General features: G+C 40.6%; 1 protein-coding gene across 1 annotated transcript in view; it reads right to left on the minus strand.

Annotated features, from left to right (window-relative positions):
* Window positions 1–1,970: 1,970 nt before the first annotated feature.
* The window catches only part of PAAF1 (proteasomal ATPase associated factor 1), a 47,746-nt gene continuing 29,873 nt past the window's right edge, over window positions 1,971–19,843 (minus strand). Inside the window, exons 7-12 of the mRNA XM_082626559.1 lie at window positions 17,961–18,155; window positions 12,633–12,724; window positions 11,168–11,283; window positions 9,537–9,619; window positions 3,821–3,903; window positions 1,971–2,418 (exon numbers count right to left, since the gene is read on the minus strand). Of these exons, the coding sequence (XP_082482685.1) occupies window positions 2,341–2,418; window positions 3,821–3,903; window positions 9,537–9,619; window positions 11,168–11,283; window positions 12,633–12,724; window positions 17,961–18,155 (647 nt within the window). The 3' untranslated portion in view covers window positions 1,971–2,340. The remainder of the gene's footprint in view (window positions 2,419–3,820; window positions 3,904–9,536; window positions 9,620–11,167; window positions 11,284–12,632; window positions 12,725–17,960; window positions 18,156–19,843) is intronic.

The raw sequence follows: 19,843 nt of genomic DNA on the forward strand, positions 1-19,843 counted from the left end.
CAAGTTCCTACTCTCTATGACCCTTGGCAAATCACTAGATCTTGTTGAGTCTCACCACTAGCCTTTTTTTTTTTTAGGCTGTGCTGTGTGGCTTAGAGGATCTCAGTTCCCTGACCAGGGACTGAACCTGGGCCACAGCACCAAAGGTCCGGAATCCCAACACTAGGCCACCAGGGAACTCCCTACCACCAGCCTTTAAGAACTCTGTAAACCATAATATTACCCCAGCTAGGAATTACCTTCTTCTTTTAAATAAATCCTGATCTTAGCCTACATGGCCCAGTGCAAGGGTTGCTTTTCTCTAATAATGTAATTGATATGGTATTCATACTCTGGAAATGAATGACCATGCCGTGCAGCATGCGGGATCTTAGTTCCCCACCAGGGATCGAACCCATGCCCCCTGCAGTGGAAGTGCAGAGTCTTGACCACTGGACCACGAGGGAAGTCCAAACTTTGGAAATTATTAAAAAGAATGAGGGATTAAGCTCTGCCCACCAGAGCAACAGCCAGCTCTACCCACCACCAGTCCCTCCCACCAGGAAACTGGCACAAGCCTCTTAGATAGCCTCATCCACCAGAGGGCAGACAGAAGCAAGAAGAACTACAATCCTGCAGCCTGTGGAACAAAAACCACATTCACAGAAAGACAGACAAGATGAAAAGGCAGAGGGTTATGTACCAGATGAAGGAACAAGATAAAACCCCAGAAAAACAACTAAATGAAGTGGAGATAGGCAACCTTCCAGAAAAAGAATTCAGAATAATGATAGTGAATATGATCCAGGATCTCGGAAAAAGGATGGAGGCAAAGATCAAGAAGATGCAAGAAATGTTTAACAAAGACCTAGAAGAATTAAAGAACAAACAAACAGAGATGAACAATACAATAACTGAAATGAAAACTACACTAGAAGGAATCAATAGCAGAATAACTGAGGCAGAAGAACGGATAAATGACCTGGAAGACAGAATGGTGGAATTCACTGGTGTGGAACAGAATAAAGAAAAAAGAATGAAAAGAAATGAAGACAGCCTAAGAGACCTCTGGGACAACATTAAACACAACAACATTCGCATTATAGGGGTCCCAGAAGGAGGAGAGAGAGAGAAAGGACCAGAGAAAATATTTGAAGAGATTATAGTCGAAAACTTCCCTAACATGGGAAAGGAAATAGCCACCCAAGTCCAGGAAGCGCAGCGAGTCCCATACAGGATAAACCCAAGGAGAAACACGCCAAGACACGTAGTAATCAAACTGGCAAAAATTAAAGACAAAGAAAAATTATTGAAAGCAGCAAGGGAAAAATGACAAATAACATACAAGGGAACTCCCATAAGATTAACAGCTGATTTCTCAGCAGAAACTGAGACCCTGTCAACCTCTCCAGCCTCATCTCCTATAGACCAGCCTGGCCATCCCTTGAGCCCTGAGTTCCATCTATGACTAAATTGCCCTTCACCATTTTTTTCTCTAGGTCTCAAGAATCAGAATTACCTGGGAGTCTTGTTAAAATACTGATTGTGGGCCCCATCCACAGAACTTCTGATTTAAGTCTGAAAGGGTGGGTGGGGGGCGGTGGTTTCCAAGAATTTCTATTTCTAACAAGTTCCCAGGTGATTGGACACAGCTGTTATGTGGTCCAAAGGGACCACACTTTGATAGCCGCTGCCTTTACAATTATATGATTCAACTTCATCACCTGTATTAAGGGTGACCAATCATATCAGTTTGCCTGGGACAGAAGGCATGTAGCAGAAAACCCCTCAGTCTGAGGAAAACTGGGAAGTTTGGTTACCCTACCTGTCTAAGAATCTTTCCCAGGTTGAGTATGGGATATTTACTGCTACTGTCAAGTAGCCCTACCCTATAGCCAGGCTAACAGGAAGTGCCTGAGAAGGGAATCCCATCACCGTGACCGACTTTTTGCTAGAGCAGGAGTATTTAACAAAGATTCTCAAATTCAGACTCCTCCAAACATATTTTCTTTATTTCCTCCAGAGAACAGGCTTCAGTCCTCCGGTCCTTGTAAACATTTAACACAATCGGTGTGACAAACTATAAGCATCCACATCCTTGTCCTATGTTGCTGGGATGAGTTTAAGGGAGAAGTTGGGACAAATGCAGCGAGCACATGTGAGCTTCTTACTCACTTCAAAGTGGGTCCTGTCATGGAATGGTAGCTCCACATAGGCCAACGCAGCTGACTTGTTGCTTCCAAAGGGTACCCAATACAATAAAGGGCACCCATGGTCCTTCCATGGTCTTTGATGATGTTTCTGCTCACTGCTGATCAGAGTCGATCTTTTTCATTAACTGGGACTCCTCTTCCCAAGGGGTCAGAGGTCAGAGAGCTGATAGCGTCGCACAAGACCATCTCGACAACATGTGTAGATCTGCTTCTCCCATGTGGCGATCTGAAACACAGGGGTTCACAGCTCAAAGGAAGCCCGGGATTCTTCCATTTCAAAAAGAGAGAGCCTTGTCATTGACCCCTACTAGTACAAAGGAGTCTGAGAAGCTTTACTGACTCCAAAGACAAGACTTACATCCATGATATATATTTTAAAAAATAGCTGGCCAGAATCAAGGGGGCTCATGACTACAAAACAGAGAAACTAAGTGGCCAGGTGGAGAACAAACCCACTAGCATTGTGCATGGTTTAGCGCAGACAGTGTGTACTGGGGGAGCAGATGGTCCATAGAAAGGCCTGGCTATCCTTGAACCTCATAAAATTATATGCAAAGGAGTTCTCAAAATGTGCCTTTTTTTTTCTGAGGAGGATTTCATCAAATTCTCAAAGTAGTCTGAGACTCAAAGAAGGCTAAGCACCACTAATTTAATGGAAATGGCACGATTTCTGGAGTTAGCTTAATCACAGGTTTGCTAATATGTAGCTGCATGACCTAGAGCAACTTTCTCAACCCCTCTGGGCCCATTTCTTCATTTGTAAAATGAAAATGATACGTTAATTCACAATACAGAACAATATGCAGGAATTTAAAAAAATGAAATGTATCTATTATATATTCATTTGTCTGGAAAGAGCTCCAAAATGTCATGTAAAATAACCCAAGTCATAGAGCAATACATATAGAATGATCCCAATTATGTACAAAATAAAGACAAAACTATATTATTTACATAAATACACAAAGATGTAACTGCAAATTCTCCAAAAACAGTCTTAAAAGATACATGTCGAACTATTAATGCTAGTTACTTCAGGAAAGAGTGGAACCAAAAAAGTCTTAAAGCAGACTTTTAAGTCTGTACCAGTCTGTATTGTTTGAATTTTTATAAGTATGCATTAATTATAAAATTTTTCTAAATTATAAGAAAAAATAGGAATAATAATATTATACCTCAAGGGATGATAACAACTATTAAATAAGATAATATACGTAAAAACATCTAGAACAATGTCTGGTCAACAAACATTCTTTCCCCTTTCATTTTTCTCTTTTCACTCTAACCAAATCAGTCTTGAACTTAAATAATAATAATAACAACAACAATAGTAATAATAGCTAATATCTACAGAATATTTAAAATATACAAAGAAATTTCATATGCATTATCTCACTGTTATCCTCATTTTACAGATGAATTGACAGACTGAGGGGGTAAAGTGATTTTTTAAGTTTCCAGAGCCAGTAAGTGATGAAGTCACTTCTGACTCAAAATTATTTCTTCCTATCCCACCTCTTAGTATTGTATTACCCCTAATAACCACAAAGTATCTGGATTCAGTCCCCTCAAAAGCCCTAGGTCCCAGGCGAGAATCACCCCGGCCTGGTCTCCTCTCAGGTCTGTACCTTGTACACAGGGTCACAGTCAGCCCCAGTGAGCTCAATGACATAGTCTAAGTCTTGCTGGACAATGAAACAGCTTCCATCACCTAAAAGGCAGAAAGAAAACAAGATAACTGAAGAGAAAGCTGCATGCAAAGTTAAAAAAAACCAAACCCCTCAACATTTTAGTTTATTTCTGTACATCACTAGCCTAAAGAAGATTGTCCTAAGACACAGAATGGTAGACAGGACTCATTATGTGGGCCAAATATGAGGACCTACAGTGACTGCCTAAAATGCTGGGCTTGAGAGGATCTGAAGGCCAAGTGCAAGCTCAGTGGGAAGAAGAGTTGTCTTTGATTAGCAATAATTGCTAAGGGCACAGAGCAAGCAACTGTAGGCTTATACATATATTTGCAAACTTATCCTAGACAATGATTTTTAACAGGGAATTTGCCCATATAAATGTTTTCTTTAAGAAAACTATGCTCCTGGGACTTCCCTGGCGGCTCAGTGGTTAAGAAACCACCTGCCAATGCAAGGGACACGGGTTTGAGCCCTGGTCCGCAAAGATCCCACACGCTGTGGAGCAACTAAGCCGACACGCCACAACTACTGAGCCTGCGCTCTAGAGCCCACAAGCCACAGTTACTGAGCCCGTGTGCCATAACTACTGAAGCCTGTGCGCCTAGACCCCGTGTTCCGCAACAAGAGAAGCCACTGCAATGAGAAGCCTGTGCCCCGCAACAAAGAGTAGCCCCGCTCACCACAACTAGAGAAAGCTCGCGCGTAGCAACAAAGACCCAACACAGCCATACATACATACATACATACATACATACATACATACATACATACATACATAAATAAATAAATAAAATATATATATATATATATATATATATAAAACTATGCTCCAAAATTATTCTTCAATCTATAAACTTGACCACATAAATCAGGCAAAGGAGAAAAGTTATACCAAGAAAATAAAAGTATATCTAATTTTTAAACTTAATTTTCTCAGAAGAGCATGGTCAAATGAAACTTGGAATGATCTATAAACTGCTGAATGGGTGACTTTTTTGTTCCTGTTCTATTTAATATAAAAGTAGCACGTGCTCACTGAAGAAAACTTTAAAAATAAAGAAACAGGGACATTCCTGGTGGTCCAGTGGTTAAGACTCCGCACTCGCAATGCAGGGGGCACAGGTTCAATCCCTGTTTGGGGAACTAAGATCCCATATGCTGAACGGTGCAGCCAAAAAGAAAAAAAATTAGGGCTTCCCTGGTGGCACAGTGGTTGAGAGTCCGCCTGCCGATGCAGGGGACACAAGTTCGTGCCCTGGTCCGGGAAGATCCCACATGCCGCGGAGCAGCTGGGCCCGTGAGCCATGGCCGCTGAGCCTGCGCGTCCGGAGCCTGTGCTCCGCAACAGGAGAGGCCACAACGGTGAGAGGCCCGTGTACCGCAAAATAAATAAATAAATAAATAAAATAATAAAAAATAAAAGTAAAGAAACAGAAGCAAAATATCACCCATATCTACCACTAAATATAATTACTGTTCACATTTTAATGTATTTTTCCAACCTTTTCTGTGTAAAGTTTTATTTTACATGGTTGAGAGCATACTGCATAAAAGAATATCTTTATACATAAGGTTTTTTTCTATATTAAGATTATGACTTTGTATAGAACCCTGGAAAAGAATCAAAAGATATTAATTAACCATTTGAACCTTTTTGGAAATCTGAAAAACTGCTTTCCAAATTACATGTTAATCAATTTTAATTTATCTGTTAATCTATACTGCAACCAGCAGCATACAGGAGGAATTTATCATTTCTTGCATTATTATTATTAAAAATAATTTTTTCCAAAAAAGAATTCGTATATATTTTAGAGATACATATAGAAATACTGACAGGGGAGATAAGAAAATCTGATTACCATAGCTCTTATTCTGCACTCAAGTTTCTATACACAAATCTACTTGATAAGCCCCAGCTCTATTCCCATTCCCTCTAGGAAGCCATTTCTAACCACCCCATATAGTAAACCCTTCCTCCCATCAACCTCTTGTAACACTTATTATTCCTTTGATACTTCCACATATCTTTCCCTATAGCATAATTCTACTTTTTGTGAGTGTGTGCTTTTTCACTGGATCATGATGAGAAGAAACACTTTTTAGGAGGGCTTATAGGGTAAGGGGTAGTTACAGGAGTAAGAAGAAACTGTCACTTATAGAATGTCTACTTTATGTCGAGTACCTATTTTATCTGTAAGTAAACTGAGACTTAGAAAAGTGAAGTGGCTTACAAAGGTCATAGGACTATTAGATTAAACCATATACAACTGCCATTTTTATAAATCAAAAATGGCCATATATTAGGAATTTCATAGAGCTGAATCTAATAGTAAGTGATGGAGTGAGGATATAAATTCATTGATTAGGTTGTCAGTTTGCATCCAAAATCCATGCTTTTTCTATATCATGCAACTGCCCAATAAAATAAAGGCTAAGTAGGAGATCAGGGCTAGAGCTATGGATTCCAATCATTAACAGCTAACACCATGAGAACAGTCGGTCCTTGAGGAAGCATGGAGAAGAAAAGGTAGAAGGACAAAGGCTGAACTCAGGAAGTATCTCTGGTTTAGGGATGGCAACAATACTAGGAAGAGCAAAAGGATTCAACGTCAACAAAAAATTAGAGAACCTACAGTAAACCATGAATCATGCTAGGCACAATACCAGGGCAATCAGGGAAAGGAGCAGTAACTGGAGAAAGGGAATGATCAGGAGATTAATTAGTATCACCGAAGTCAAAAGACCTCATAGTTCTAAGAAAGAAATAACATAACAAAATCCATTACCACTAAGAATCATGAAAGATGAAACATATGTACTCACTCATTCAACAAACATTTGCTGAGATTCTTCAGTCCTGTGCAAGAGCTAGGGTTACAGAGACGAAGAAGACGTGCCACCTGTCCTCAAGGAAGCTTAGGGACTAGTGGACAAGAGAGGACTGTACACATAAAAGGCCACTGGATCTAGCAAGAGGCTCATGATTGGTGGCCTTCAAGAGGGCAGTTTGAACAGAAGGATGGGGATGGAGGGCACACTGCAGAGATTTCAAGGAAAGAGTGTGGTATGGCAGCAAAAGGAATAAAATAAAATAGGATCATGAGTGCTGGCAGAAGCATCAAGGGAAGCTGTCACAAGCTTATGCCAGCTGTACTGTTTTTAAGGTTTTATATAGAGTACCACTGCATCACTAACTGATGCCCAGACATGTGGGAGAAAGAGATTGAGAGAGAGGGAGTGCAGACAGCTAGAAAACTTAGGTCTACAGATTCCTGATTACTCTTTTTTTTTTTTAACATCTTTATTGGAGTATAATTGTTTTACAATGCTGTGCTAGTTTCTGCTTTATAACAAAGTGAATCAGTTATACATATACATATGTTCCCATATCTCTTTCTGATTACTCTTTGCTATGGTCTGGAAATCAAAGGGCTAGGGAAATAAGGCACCAGTTTTGACAGGGACAAAGGGTGCCTATATCAGAGAGATGACCATGGAAATCTGGATGCTGTTGGTTGCCTATTGTTGTTTTCAATGTCTGTGAGTCTGTTTCTGTTTTGTATATAGATTCATTTGTATTATTTTTTAGATTTCATATATGAGTGATGTCATATATTTGTCTTTCTCTGACTTACTTCACTTAGTATAATATTCTCTAGGTCTATCCATGTTGCTGCAAATGGCAATATTTCATTCTTCTTAACAACTGAGCAATATTCCATTGTACATATATACACACCTCATCTTCTTAAGCCAATCGTCTGTTGATGGGCACTTGGGTTGTTTCTACGTCTTGGCTATTGTAAATAGTGCTGCTATGAACACTGGAGTGCATGTATCTTTTTGAACTAGAGTTTTTGTCTTTTCTAGATATATGCCCAGAAGTGGGATTGCTGGATAATACAGCAACTCTATTTTCAGTTTTTTAAGGAAACTTCATACTGTTTCCCATAGTGGCTGTACCAATTTACATTCCCACCAACAGTGTAGGAGGGTTCCCTTTTCTTCACATCCTCTCCAGCATTTATTATTTGTAGACTTTTTGATGATGGCCATTCTGACTGGTGTGAGGTGATACCTCACTGTGGGTTTGATCTGCATCTCTCTAATAATTAGTGATGCTGAGCATCTTTTCATGTGCCTGTTGGCCATCTGTGTATCTTCTTTGGAGAAATGTCTATTTAGGTCTTCTGGGCACGTCATATATTATATAATTCTGGCCAATGACATAGGAGAGTAAGTCTGCTGGGCTGCTCCTGAGGAAATCTTCCTCATTCTTAAAAAGGGTAACAGTTTCTATGTTATGTGAAGATGAGACTTGCAGCAGCTATCCTGCGCTGTAACCTGAGGAAAAAGTCAGCATGCTAGGGAGGAGAGTGCCAAAAGATGAAGCAAAGCTGGGTTCTTGATTTTATTTCTTTTTTCCTTGCTAAAGCTTTTATTCATTTTTTAAATTTAAAATATTTTAAAAATATTTTTAGAATCATTTTAGATTTACAGAAACGTTACAAAGATAGTTCAATAAGTTCTCATATGCCCCTCAGCCAGTTTTAGTTTATATTTTTTTGGATTTCACCAGTCTTTAACATCCTGGATACAATCCAGGATACCATAGTGAGTTAACTTTTCTTAGTCTCTCTGTTGACTTTGTTTTCAAATCACTAAATTAATCTAATGTGGAGCCACCATAAACCTGAATGTCTTGTTAAGTGAAGTAGTACATTTTCCTAATTACTGAAGCCATTTTCAGTTGGGTGTTCTGTTACTAACAGCCAAAAACATCCTAACTGATATACCAAAATACTCACATAAGGTGGTCCCTTCAGGCCTATAGACCAGTCCTCCTCACCTACATCATTCCTATGAGGATTCAGTGTCCCTTAATGGACACCTTCTTCCATGTATTTTACCCAACCCCACTCCCAAACTCCATTCCAAATATTTTGTACTGGCTACACCAAGGTACTCACTTTACCCAGACTATGCATGTAAAACATCAAACACAGTACCTACTGCATGCTAGGCACCTAATAAATGATAGATCCCTTCTTTCTGCCCCCCTTCACTTATTTATGACTTTGCACACACTATAGCTTTGGCCTTCAATGTGCATATTTACATCTCCAGTTGGTAAAATATTCACTGGATTACACATCACCCAGTCCATGAAGACATCCCAGCAGCACTCCTACCACTCGAGTTAGCTGTTCCCCATGTTCCCATATAGTCTTCTGCTGCAGTACTTATCAAATGGTATTCAATCACATGTCCACATGTCTGTCTGCCTTACTAACTGTGAGTTCCTTTAGAGCAGAGACTGTAACTGATTCGTTATTGAATTCTCAATGATTTGCAATAAGGGTCAGTGTGTTTACTCTGACAATGTTTATTGAGCACCAACTACATAGTGGGCACTGAACTAAATGCTGGGGATAACACGATGAATAAGGCGCAGTCATTACTCTCAAGGAGCTCAAGTTGGAGGGGGCAGAGACAATTACAAGTAGGGTCTTAAATACTATGTAAAAAGTACAGTGTGCCAAAGAATCGTGTAGGACTATGAGCCTAGCCCTGCCACAGGCCAGGAACTTAAACCTATGTTTAGTTGAACTGTATAAAATCACCTCCCTCAACTGGCCCCTGGACCCACCTTGACTAGCAATGAATCCGTCTCTGAAACTCAGCAGGGACATAACTGGTGCTCCTGATCTGTGGATGACTTGTACTGGAGCCCTAGGATTCAGAATAAATGGGGCAATTTTACAATTTTTTTCCTTCAAAAGCAATGCTTGACTATATTCAACATACAGCAGTAACTGCATAACAGCACAAAGGACAAATGTGGACAGAAATTAAACATTCATATGGTTTCCTTCCTGGCAAAATCCTTGAATGGTAGATCAAGGTAGTCTGTTCAAAACCACCTTGGAGTGAATCTAAACATGTTATTGAGCTGAACGAACTAAGTCACCACCGATATTTCCAGTTTTTAGGGGACGCCTGACAAGGGTTTAAGATAACAATGTTAACAATATGTTAATCGTTTTACTTATAGACAGAATTAAGACAACTGTGAAATATTAAAATTGTCAGGACTCTGTAAAATGAAAGAGGAAGGTGAGAATCAATTACATATATGTGACTTCATAACAATAATCAGGTTCCCTATCTCCATGGAGGCAAAAACAAGTACAAAAATAAAGTAACTTAAATTATGGAATAAAAGGTATAAGCTAGTCATTCTTCAGCTGAAATTTTTTCACTGCTCTTGGAATAAAGTCCAAACTCCTTGGGAGGGTATGTAAGCCCTTTCTAAGCAAATTCCTGTTTTCCTGTCTGGCATCACTTCTCATCACTGCTCCATCGGCAGGGTACATACTTGTCATATTAAACTACACAGAGGTCCCTTAAAGTGCCATACTTTCACATGCTTTCATGCTTCTCTATATGCTATTCTACCTAAGGCAGGTCCTTCTCTTCTTTACTTGGGAACTTTCTACTAGACCAGATCCAATTAAAGCCTCATTTCCTTGGAGAAGCAGTCTCACCTTCTTCCCTTTCCTTCTTGATGTTTCCTGAAATTCTTGTGTGTAGCTCTGTCAGACCACTGATCACACTGAGTCATAACAGTCTTTTACTTGTTCATCTTCACTATTAGACTCCAAATGCCTCAAAGGCAGAGTTTTTATTTTTTATTCCTGTTTTTCACTGCCCTGCACAAAGCCCAATGCCTACAGAAGCCATTCAATAAATAACAGTTGAACAAAGGAAGGAAACAGAAGGAGGAAGGGACAGAATTGTAGAAACTGTTAAATCCTGGGACAAATAGGTTGTGGATTCCCTTTGGATATCTTTAAGACCAGGATAAAGTCTATTTTAGATAGGTTATGATCACAGCCAAATAAAGAATCAGAGCTGGCTTACCTGAACTAAAAATGATCAATCTTAGGCCAACCCAGATCTAACACCATGAAGAAAATTATTAACCTCCTTAAAATGAAAAGTTTTACACAATTATTGTAAGTGAAATGTTAGTTCATTATTTAAGCTTAATTTCCAAAGCAATCATGACAATCATGACAGTATGAATCAAATTACCTTTTAATGCGATTCCAGGAATAATAAGAACAATCAGACAATTCACACTGGAAAACCTTTATAAATGGAAAAACATACCCTTGATTCAATAGCCATCTGTATGCCAGACTAAATCACTGTGAAAGCCAATAAAAATTTCCACTCTGCAGAAGACCTGCATCATGCAAACAAATGGTGACTCACCTTGGACTCCTCACATCCAGCTGATAAATGTTTCCATCCTGTGTCCCAGCCAACAGCAAGAAGCCAGAAAGAAAAGTACAGCAGTTGAAGGCATCTGAGCCAATAAAGAGGAACACCTGGAACAAGTAGGAGACAAAGATGCTGTTTAAAGATTAATTTGTTTCCAGGAATACACAGGCACCAAGAAAAGGAGAATTTTACTATTTTTAGTACAGAATTTCTTTCTTCCACATTTAAGCACTTCCGATCTAAACTAAGCATTCATCAACAACTGAGGGGGGAAGCACTCCCAGGATTTCAGGAACCTGAGGCTGACTGAGAACTTAAGCAGGTTATATAATACTGTAGTCGGAGGCAGCAGGTTTCATACGATTTCCCCTTAACACATTGACTCATGGGATCCTTGAAACCAAAAAGTCTCCTTTACCCCCTTTTCAGCACAACCTTCCATTTGATCAACACTTGCAATTCACACATTTAAGTTTGCTTCAAGGCACTTGTGACAACCCTTTGAAGGGAAAGAAACAAAGTGGCAATTTAAAGAATCACAAGTCACCCATGTACCTGAAAAAAAAAAAAAACCCAAACTATTAGACTTTTATTTATTCCTTAGTGTTAGTTCAAACAGTAAAGTTTGAAAGTTCTAAAAAAAGAAACAAAACAAAACAAACAAAAACCCCTAATTTCCCTTTGGAAGTAAAAGCCAGCATGGAAATTCAGAGTATAAAGGCAATATGATCAAAAATAGTGATGTTCCCAGAACAAACTCTGAAAAAGGAAACATCACCAGCACACTGAAGTCATGAGATGAAATGAAAATACAAAGCCTGTGGTCAAACCAAATCATTCAAGTTGTCTGGATGATGATGACAGGAGCTGGAAAGGAATTTAGAAAATCTCAAGAAACTCAGAGTTCAATTAAGAGCATAGTCTGCTTGGCAAAACCTCAGCAAATGAAGGAAGAAAATTCAATTCTTCTACAAAAGATATTCTGGTCATTAATTAATCTAGAGCCCTGAATGCATGAGTCTTTTACTCAGAAAATCTTCACATTACCTTAGAGGAAGAAGGAAATCTATAGAACCTTATCATTTTACATACAGCACACTAAGGCCCAGAGGGAAAGTGACTTGATAAAGGTCACAAAGCAGTAGGACATTTAATCTCATCACATAACCCTATGTGGTAAATCCTACTATGACAAGTTTAGTGATAAGGAAACTGAGGCTCAGAGAGGTTAAGTAACCTGTCCAATGCCACAGCCATTAGCAAGAACCAGGATTTAAATGTTGCCCTTATTCCAGATCCCATGCTCTTAATCACTGTACTGTACGGCCTCTCACTCATGCAGCTTCTTCAAAAGGTGAACATACAGAGAAATTAGAAATGTCTTCAAAACAGCTTTCCAAGAATCAGAGTGACCCAGGTTGCCCCAGAGTTCAAAGGTCTTAGAGGAACCACTTGCCGGCTGCCTGCTCTGCAGTCCCAAGCACTGAAGTTTCTTATCTTCTCGGGCCAACAGCAGCATTTTCGACTCTGTTCCAACCTCCCGTTCGCCTGCATGACAGATGAGCTATGTCAATAATGGGCTAGGCTGATCAGCTGGCAGCACCCAGAAAGCACAACTATTGATGGCTGTTTACTGAATTATTCTGTTAGTGATTCACTTATTAATCTTAAAAAAACATTTATTATGTTCTATGTCTTGACTGTGGTATTGTTTATATGACTGTACATATTTGTAAAAACTCACAGAACTGTGCAATTAAAAAGGATGACTTTTACTACATGTAAAATATATCTCAATAAACCCAACTTAAAATATTAAGTCATCTGTAATATGGAAAGATACCATACTTGGAGCAGGAGTACAAGGCTGAACAAAGTAGACAGTCTCTGCCCTCAAGGCTCTTACGGTCTGGAGGAAATGAGATCTATCCATTCACTAAACAAATATTTACTGAGGGACAAGGTACTTACTCTCAAGGAGTAGTAGATTCTAGATTCTAGATTCTAGTAGAAATAGGAAATAGTAAAATAAGCAAATAAACAAGTAGGATATCTTCAGACAGTGATGAGTTCCACAAAGGAAATAAAACAGGAAAATATGACCAAAAGGGAGTAGATGGTGGGAAAATGAGTGGGGGAAGGTAACTTTAAACTTCAATTTTATTTTATTATTTTTTAAATTAATTAATTTATTTTTGGCTGCGTTGGGTCTTTGTTGCTGCACGCGGGCTTTCTCTAGCTGTGGTGAGCGGGGGCTACTCTTCGTTGCGGCGCATGAGCTTCTCATTGTCGTGGCTTCTCTTGTTGCAAAGCACGGGCTCTAGGCGGGCAGGCTTCAGTAGTTGTGGCACACGGGCTCAGTAGTTGTGGCTCGCAGGCTCTAGAGCACAGGCTCAGTAGTTGTGGCGCACGGGCTTAGCTGCTCCACAGCATGTGGGATCTTCCTGGACCAGGGCTCAAACCTGTGTCCCAGCATTGGCAGGCGGATTCTTAACCACTGTGCCACCAGGGAAGCCCTAAACTTCAATTTTAAAAAGGTTTAATGGAGGTTATTTTTCAACTGAGACATGAATGGTAAACAGAAGACAGCCATATGAAAAGTTTTGGGAGGTACATTCCAGGCTAAGGGAAGAACAAGGCAAAAGCCGGGAGGCTGGCAGTCTGTTGTGCTCAAAGAACAGAGACCTATGGCTGGGACACAGTGGACCTGGCAGAGGGTGGTGTGACTTGAGGCTGGAGAGGACTGCAGGGATTAGAAAGTGTAAGCATTTGTAATAAGCCATGGTAAGGGGTTAGGATTTTAATACATAGTTGTCCCTTGGTATTTACAGAAGGTTGCTTCCAGGACCCACTGCAGACACCAAGATTCGCAGATGCTCAAGTCCCCAGAGTTGGCCCTCCATATCCAAAGGTTCCACATCCGTAGATTCAACCAACTGTGGATTGTGTTCTGAATGAGTAACCCATGGATATGGAGGGCCAAACATATGTATAAAAGGAGGCCACTATGAACTTCCCTGGCAGTCCAGTGGTTAAGACTCCATGCTTCCAGGGCAGGGGATGCAGGTTTGATCTCTGGTTGGGGAATTAAGATCCCACATGGCCAAAAAAACCAACCAAACAAAAATATACAAAAAGGAGGCTGCTAGAGGACAGTAGAGACAAAGGAGAGTGATATGACTTGATTTATGTTTTTTATTTATTTACTTTTTAAAAATTTTTTTATTTTGGCTGCACTGGATCATCGTGGCAGCATCTGGACTCTTAGTTGCGGCATGCGCACTCTTAGTTGTGGCATGCGTGTGGAATCTAGTTCCCCAACCAGCGATCAAACCCGGGCCCCCTTCATTGGAAGCATGGAGTCTTACCCACTGGACCACCAGGGAAGTCCCTTGATTTATGATTTTTAAATGACCACGATCATTCCTCTGAGAATAGATTATAGAATAGTGCAGGCAACAGATGATGGTAGAATGGATAAGGATGCTGGCAGGAGGAAGGGAGAGCTGGAGGGAGAATGTGAGGTGAAAATATGAGCAACATTCTGAAGGTAGAGATGACAGACTTTGCTGATGCAGGACATGAGGAAAGGTGGGGGTGGATCTTGAATGAATCTCAGGCTTTGGGCTTGAGCAAGAAGATGGTGGTGCCATTTACTGAGATGGGGAAAAACAGATTTGGGGTGGGAGGAAATCAAACACTCCATGTTATAAGTTCAAGATGTCTATTAGACATCTAAATAGAGTCTGAAATGCAAGTGAAAGATCTATGCTTTAGATATACTTTTGGAAATCACCAGCTTAAATACAATATTTAGAGTCATGGAAATGATGAGATCACCTAAGAGAGAAATTATAGAGCTGAGGGCCCTCCAATATTTAAAGGTAGAATAAAGGAGACATGTAAAAGGGGATTGGGACTTCCCTGGTGGTCCAGTGGCTAACGCTCCATGCTCCCAATGCAGGGGGCCCGGGTTCAAACCCTGGTCAGGGAACTAGATCCCACATGCTGCAACTAAAACAGATCCCACATGCCACAACTAAGACCCAACGCAGCCAAATAAATAAATAAATGTTTTTTTTAAAAAAAGGAGACTAAGAAGCAGCAGCCAATGAGATAGAAATAAAAGCAGTGTAGTGTGGTATTACAGAAGCCAAGAAAGAAAAGTGTCCTGTAGGGAGGGTGGGAGGGAGGGAGACGAAGAGGGAAGGGATATGGGAACAGATGTACATGTATAACTGATTCACTTTGTTATAAAGCAGAAACTAATAAAAAAAAAAAAAAAGAAAAGTGTCCTGAAGAGAAGAGTTTACTATGTTGTATCCTGTTGAGAATTTGGAAAGATAAGCACAGAGAAGTAACACTGGATTATGCAACATGGAGTCACTGGTGACCTCGACAAGAGCTGCTGCTGGTTAAGAAGCTGGGGCACAAACCATCCTAGGGCGGGTTGAGGAGTAAGTGGGAAGTGAGGAAATAGAGGAAACAAGAATATTTTCATTTAAATTACTTTAAACCAACTAATTTTAAAAAACTCAACCTTATTTTAAGTAGTATCTGTGAAATCTTAGGTTTGAAGTGAGATATGTGTGCATTAATATGTAACTATTAAAAATGTGTACTGCCTGAAATGATCTTGTTTACCACTCACTGCACATGTGTCACACTTTGGGAAATACTCTTCCTATTAATCGATTAATTCCCAAAGAGGGGCCAGGCAACATGTGGTAGTCACAACCATTTTAGTTCTTGGACCACAGTGTATCTATATGGGAAGTTTAAGAGAGTGAGGAGAGTACCTGCAGTGTGTCCACAGTGAGGGGCAAAATTCACCCAAATGAGCTGAAAACATATCCACACAAAAACCTACACAGGGATATTTATAGCAACTTTATTCATAATTGTCCAAACTTGGAAACAACCAAGATGTCCTCCAGTAGATGAATGAATAGATAAACTGAGGTACATTCAGACAATGGAATATTGTTCAATGCTTAAAAAAATGCGGTATCAAGGACTTCCCTGGTGGCGCAGTGGATAAGAATACACCTGCCAACACAAGGGACATGGGTTCGAGCCCTGGTCCGGGAAGATCCCACATGCCGCGGAGCAACTAAGCCCGTGCACCACAACTACTGAGCTTGCACGCCACAACTACTGAAGCCTGTGTGCCTAGAGCCCGTGCTCTGCAACAAGAGAAGCCACCGTAATGAGAAGTCCATGCACCGCAATGAGAAGTCCATGCACTGCAACAAAGAGTAGCCCCCACTCGCCACAACTAGAGAAAGCCCCCCTGAAAAACATTTAAAAATAAATAAATAAATGAATGGAAAAAAAGAAATGAGGTAACAATGCATGAAAAGACATGGAGGAACCCTAAATGCATATTACTAAGTGAAAGAAACCAATCTGAAAAGGCTACATAGTTTATGATTTCAACTGCAACGTTCTGGAAAAGGCAAAACCATGAAGACAGTAAAAATATCAGTGGTTGCCAAAGGTTATAGAGGATGAAAGGACGAATTGGTGCAGCAAAAGGGATTTTTCAGGCAGTGAAACTCCTGCATGATACTAGAATGATAAATACATGTCATTATACATTTGTCCAAACCCACAGAATATACAACATCAAGAGTGAATCCTAATTTAAACCTTGAACTTTGAGTGATAATGATGTGTCAGTTTAGGTCTATCAATTGTAACAAAAGTACCACTCTGGTGGGGGATGCTGATAACAGGGGAGGGTGTGCAGGTGTGTGGGCAGAGGGTATACAAGAACTCTATCTGCTCAATTTCACGTGGACCAACTGCTCTAAAAAATAAAGCCTTTTTAAAAAAAAAATGCGAGAAGCAGAGATGATGGTAGAAAAACAGTCCTATGGAAACAGAGAAGCAAGTATGCTATAATCATAGGAAAATAAGAAAAGAATGCAAGCTGCCTTTATCATTCTGACTCAACCAGAGCTATCACTCTACTCACCTATTTCCCCCTACTATGCTTACGCCAACTTCTGGCCCAACGAAGCATATCTCTACCCAATAGTCAATTTTACCTCCACACTATTTTATTTTTTTTATTTTTTATTTTATTTATTTATTTATTTTTTTGCGGTACGCAGGCCTCTCACTGTTGTGGCCCCTCCCGCTGCAGAGCACAGGCTTCGGACGCGCAGGCTCAGCGGCCATGGCTCACGGGCCCAGCCGCTCCGCGGCATGTGGGATCTTCCTGGACCAGGGCACGAACCCGTGTCCTCTGCATCGGCAGGTGGACCCTCAACCACTGCGCCACCAGGGAAGCCCTTCTCCACACTATTTTAATGTGAACTGCCCTTACCTCTACCCCTGCCCTAGTTCCCATTCTCCCATCCTTCCCATTCTTGTCTGTTCAACTTGAATCCATCCTTCAAGGTTCAACTTCTTTTGTGACACCTCTCATCTATACTGACCTAAAACACTCTCTTCTTCCAAAAAACCATTATATTTGCATTAAGTGAATCACTAAGTTACTTCAGCCAAAATTTTATTGTTCTCTGTTTTATAGGCATTAGTCTCATCTGCTAAATTAAACTGTACTTACTCAAATGCAGTAACTATGACATATACTTCCTTTGTAGATTCCAAAGCAACAGAAACATAGTAGATATGCAACAAATATTAATCTTATGGTAAAAATGGAAATACCAGCTACAGAGCAGGAGAGAACGAGGAAGAAAAGGAGAAACTAAGGCAAACACTGAAGGAATATAAGGAAACAAAATAAATTCATATACTGTTATCAACTCACTGGGCATCTGCTCAGGGGAGCCGAGGTTTATAGAGTTGTCAGCAGTACCCACAGCCACTCCATTGATGGAAGACCCACAGTCGGCAATGACTCCCAAGCAGGCTGAGCGCCCACAGTCCCAAAGTCGTGCTGTCCCGTCTCGAGAACCAGATACTACATTCTTCCCCCGATCAACAATGGCTGTATCCAGGATACCTGGCAAGAGAAAAAAAAAAAGACCCTAAGATGGAGTAGGTAGTAAAGGAACTACAAGGGCAGAGAAGACGGATATGCATAAATGACTCTATTCCTTCACAAACAAGTACTGGATATGTACTACAGGCTGGGCACATCCAAGTGCCAGAAAAACAGAAATAAACAGAACAGGGTCCCTGTTTCCCAATGACTAGCTGCAAGAGACAGACATGGAAAAGAAGCTTTGGATTTAATTTTTAGTGGCATATGGTTTTCTAGAGCAGTGGTTTTCAAGTTATTATTTTGGCTTTAGAACCTGTTTTTTTTTTAAATTCATTTATTTTTTAAAAAAATCTTTACTGGAGTATAATTGCTTTACAATGGTGTGTTAGTTTCTGCTGTATAACAAAGTGAGTCAGCTATACATATACATACATATATCCCCATATCCCCTCCCACTTGTGTCTCCCTCCCATCCTCCCTATCCCACCCCTCTAGGTGGTCACAAAGCACTGAGCTGATCTCCCTGTGCTATGTGGCTGCTTTCTACTAGTTATCTATTTTATATTTGGTAGTGTATATATGTCCATGCCACTCTCTCACTTCGTCCCGGCTTACTCTTCCCCCTCCACGTGTCCTCAAGTCCATTCTCCACCTCTACATCTTTATTCCTGTCCTGTCCCTAGGTTCTTCAAAACCGTTTTTTTTTTTTTTTAGATTCCATATATGTTACCATACGGTATCTGTTTTGCTCTTTCTGATTTATTTCACCCTGTATGACAGACTCTAGGTCCATCCACCTCATTACAAATAACTCAATTTCACTTCTTTTTATAGCTGAGTAATATTCCATTGTATATATGTGCCACATCTTCTTTATCCATTCATCTGTCGATGGACGCTTAGGTTGCTTCTATGTCCAGGCTATTGTAAATAGTGCTGCAATGAACACTGTGGTACATGACTCTTTTTTTAAAAAAATTTATGGCTGCATTGGGTCTTCATTGCTGCGCGAGGGCTTTTCTCTAGTTGCGGCAAGCGGGGGCTACTCTTCGTTGTGGTACATGGGCTTCTCATTGCAGTGGCTCCTCTTGTTGAGGAGCACAGGCTCTAGGAGGGTGGGCTTCACTAGTTGTGGCATGTGGGCTCAGGAGCTGTGGCTCACAGGCTCTAGAGCATAGGCTCAGTAGTTGTGGCGCACGGGTTTAGTTGCTCCGCAGCATGTGGGATCTTCCCAGACCAGGGCTTGAACCCGTGTCCCCTGAATTGTCAGGCAGATTCTTAACCACTGCGCCACCAGGGAAGCCCAACATGACGCTTTGTGAATTATCGTTTTCTCAGGGTACATGCCCAGTAGTGGGATTGCTGGGTCGTATAAAACCTGCTTTTTCAACAAAAATTAAGTAGACATCCTAGACAGTTCAGTGTGAAAATCACTGTCTTAAAAGATCCTGCTGCTTCCACTGGGAGCTAATCGTAAAAAAGGAGTGACTTCTCATCTGGCCAAGATGGAGTAGTCCCATTCCTCCTAGGTCCTCCCCTTACAACTAAAAAACCCTGGACGTAAGACAACAAACAAGCCCAAGAAGGCTGAAAGATGTAAAGAAGAAAGCAGTCCACCTAGGGACCTCAGGACTTGAAGAACAACAGGGCAATGAGTTCCCTGGATTTCCTTACTGCCTCCCATATATCCTAGACAGGACACTGCA

Source organism: Mesoplodon mirus (genome assembly GCF_964341445.2).
Source record: "Mesoplodon mirus genome assembly, chromosome: 7".
NCBI lineage: Eukaryota > Metazoa > Chordata > Mammalia > Artiodactyla > Ziphiidae > Mesoplodon > Mesoplodon mirus.